This window comes from Sphaeroforma arctica (assembly GCF_001186125.1).
Source record: "Sphaeroforma arctica JP610 unplaced genomic scaffold supercont1.1332, whole genome shotgun sequence".
In the NCBI taxonomy this organism is placed as follows: domain Eukaryota; class Ichthyosporea; order Ichthyophonida; genus Sphaeroforma; species Sphaeroforma arctica.
The window spans coordinates 11796-15244 of NW_014039226.1; the positions used below are offsets into that span (position 1 = coordinate 11796).

Consider the following 3449-nt stretch of genomic DNA (forward strand, 5'->3'; position numbering starts at 1 on the left):
ACACACACGCACACACAAACACATACACACACACACACACACACATATATATATATATATATGCATATATAAACAAATATATATATATATATATATATATACGTATACATATACATATATACAAACATGTATCGTTTTCCATCTTGATGCATATGGAATGGAAGTGCATACTTGTATCAATTTCAAATCGATCTTATCTCTATGTAATCAATTACACTCATCTCCTCAAAGTGTGGCGAATACAATCTCATCTAAATTCACGCATAAGTATGAATAGTTCGCCCTGGCCTAGATACATCGCTACATCGGTAATACATACCATTTCATTCTCACTGAAGCCTCCTTCCAGCAACTCCTGTGCGGCTATGATGTCTTCCTCTTCCTCTTCCTTCGCCTCATCGAACTTTGGCGTTCTCCGTTTCTTGGTTAAGTCCCGTTTTTGTTGTGCAGTTAGTCTTTGTTTTTTATGTTGATGCTTAGGTATTGCCATACCCTCTGGTGCCTTCATAATGCGTCTTTTGGGCCCACTATCAAGCATCTTGCGCTTATTCCGTTTCATTTCACTCATGTTTGCTATATGTGTGTGTTACTCGATGAACAGTAGACAGTGTGTGTCTTTACTTCCCTATCGATCAGAGAGATATGTGATTTAGGGTCCAAATTACACGCATGAGGCCGAAAGCTTATATTAGATATTACACACCAGCTTTTGGCACGTGTAAAAACTTTGTCCATAAATACTCTCTGCGCTTTTAAAATAATCCAATCAAAAATAATTTGCTCATCCCGGGCACATCGCCCACAACTCTTTTTTTCAATACCATTCACAGCCTCACAGCCTCCCAAGCGTTCACACTTCCCAAATCACAAGTTCACAGCCTGAGGCTCTAAGCTATGAGTCAGGAGGTCTCAAGTCTCATCTTAAGTCTCAAGTCTCAAGTCTCAAGTCCCACAAGAAGTCTCAAGTTTTAAGTCTTTGAAGTCTCAAATACCTCCCAGATTCTCAATCCCAGATTCCAGTGTCTAAGCCCCAAAATATCATATCTTATTATAATTATGATCCATGTGCATCAATACGACAGAAAGATTCTCAAATCATTGTCAATTTGCTACATAAGAAGCGTGATTTCTATGATGCTCTACTTCAACGTAGCTGTCAACAACTATCACGAAAGTCACATTGAATCCCGTAGGTGAATTGACACTGTGTAGCCAACCATCACATACTGTTGTCAACAGATGCTCAAATGGTGAAAGGTACGTGATGTGATGAATAGTTGTTGACAGCTACGTTGAAGTAGAGCATCATAGAAATCACGCTTCTTATGTAGCAAATTGGCAATAATTTGAGAATCTTTCTGTCGTATTTAAAGACAGTCTGTGGCATAGCTTGCACTATTCATCGGTTAGAGCCTTCCCTATAATTGACAACAACTTCTAGCATGTTTGATCTTCCATGAAAAACCAAACACTAATATACTGCTCTCAGCGCACACACAATGGATCGGACATGCTTCCAATTTATCGCTTCAATACATAGTAGGACAACGGACGTAATACGAGGCTTCGTAAAAATGCATAATCCACACAACCATATTCTAACCCCTTGATACCGAGACTCTTTCAATGCAATATAAACGGAAATTGATCTCACACGACAGGTTGCCCGTTGCTGTGTGTCAGAATAAAGAACAAAAATCAGAGTTCGTACTGCAGTAACTTACTCTATAGCGTGCATAGGTACCTTCTCACACTAGTCACTCTAGAGTCTAGACTGGGAGATATAAAGAGCATACATGGGCCATACCCCTACAGTCCCCTCCTGAAATTGAACACGGGGAGGCAGTGGAGCATAAATATTAAAAAATAACGCCACACAAAGTCACAAACCCTGAAACCTGTCGGTGATAAAAATAAGCATCGTCCAATTTTTGATGGTACCAAGTTCCTCTCGTTTCAAATCGGCACTTCTTGTTCCAAATAGTCATTCTTGTTTCAAATCGTCAATTAATGTTTCAAATACATATCTTGTTTCGTAGCCGGAAGTCCAATTATTAAAGGGCAGATTTAAACTGAAATAATTCGTCGTAAACAAATTAAAATAATATAAATTAATAAATGACATGAATGTATTTATTATCAACTCATCGTTCGGAATTCTAATTATTTACAATAAAACCAGAGCCAACTGAAACCTATGTATCAGCTTTTTTATATTAATAAAAGATGCCAGCTGACAGATACAGTGATAGTAACAATAGCAACAGCCAAGTGCTGACAGTTATCCACGACATACTTGTGTGCATACTTGTATTGGAAAACGGGGTGTGTTGTGTGCACTGTGCAGTTCGATCACAGAAAACATGTTTGTTCTGGCTAATCGCCTCCCCTTTGTCGGACGTGTAGCCACAAAGGCTGCATGTGCCTACTCCTTGCGCTCTACGTCGGCGGTCCCGCAGTTCACTCAGCTCAAGTACAAGAGCACCACGTACGTGATCTATTCAATAATTCACGAGAGTATATATACTCACTTTTGTGGTCAAAGCTTTGTCATATGTTGTCTGTAGCTCCATAGTCTACTTGAGTGGGGTAGAGTTGTGATACCGTAACATTTTCGAATGCTCAGTGTCCCTGCAAGTGTTTATATTCTGTGGCATGCAGATATATATCAGGCGGTTTTTGGAATACATCTCTGGTGGTTATTGAATAATATCTCAAGTGGTTAGTAGTTGATCAGACCTGTTGTAGTAGGTTTGATCGAGGTCGAGCATATGGTGATACTTCCTGCGTATCCAATTTCAGAGTGTGTTTAAGTCAATTTATCGCTTTCCATTTACTATGTTAGTGTACTGCTCCTGTAGGGAGTATCATCCTATCGAGATTCGGCGGCTTTGTACTATGTTGAAGGTTAACAACTACTTATTCTCGTATGTATTTCTAAGTTTGAAAAGGGCACCGATGTCTCCCCCCGCATTGGCGTGTGTGTCTGAATGTTTGCGCTTTCTGTCCAAATCCTCGGACGACTCTCGGATATCAAGCGGAACACAATATGTTCGAGTGCACAGTGGTATTGCCTGTACACCTTCGCAACCGAATAGTACACAGCAATAGATTCCCCTTCTCTATCCCTCTCAATTATGATAGATAAGTTCTGTACATGACTATCAAAGCTCATACAAGGGGCTCATTTCCATCATCTTACAGGAGTTTTGCCAACGAGGGCGAACTAAACAAGTGGACCAATGATTTCCTGAAGGCTGTGGAGGATGTGCCCACAGCCACTGACCCGTATCAGAGTTCCAATGTTCTGCGTAAGCTGGTGAAGACCGGCTTGCTAAGGTTTACGGACATGCGCGACGCGCCCGAGAAGTTCTTTATGGCTCATCGCATGCTGGCTACCGTAAGTGCACCCCGTTTAAGTATGTTGCGTGTGTTTGCGTGCAGTAAAT

General features: G+C 40.6%; 2 protein-coding genes across 2 annotated transcripts in view; one reads left to right on the forward strand and one right to left on the reverse strand.

Annotated features, from left to right (window-relative positions):
* Positions 1 to 247: 247 nt before the first annotated feature.
* SARC_10639 (hypothetical protein) lies at positions 248 to 568 on the reverse strand (the record flags this gene model as incomplete). Its single annotated transcript, XM_014295314.1, has 1 exon — positions 248 to 568. One exon carries the CDS (start codon positions 566 to 568, stop codon positions 248 to 250), a length of 321 nt encoding a protein of 106 aa, XP_014150789.1.
* A 1685-nt stretch (positions 569 to 2253) lies between these two features.
* SARC_10640 (hypothetical protein) overlaps positions 2254 to 3449 on the forward strand; it is a gene marked incomplete at its 3' end in the record, with an annotated part of 2517 nt that continues 1321 nt past the window's right edge. The window contains exons 1-2 of the mRNA XM_014295315.1: positions 2254 to 2488; positions 3205 to 3400. Of these exons, the coding sequence (XP_014150790.1) occupies positions 2364 to 2488; positions 3205 to 3400 (321 nt within the window). The remainder of the gene's footprint in view (positions 2489 to 3204; positions 3401 to 3449) is intronic.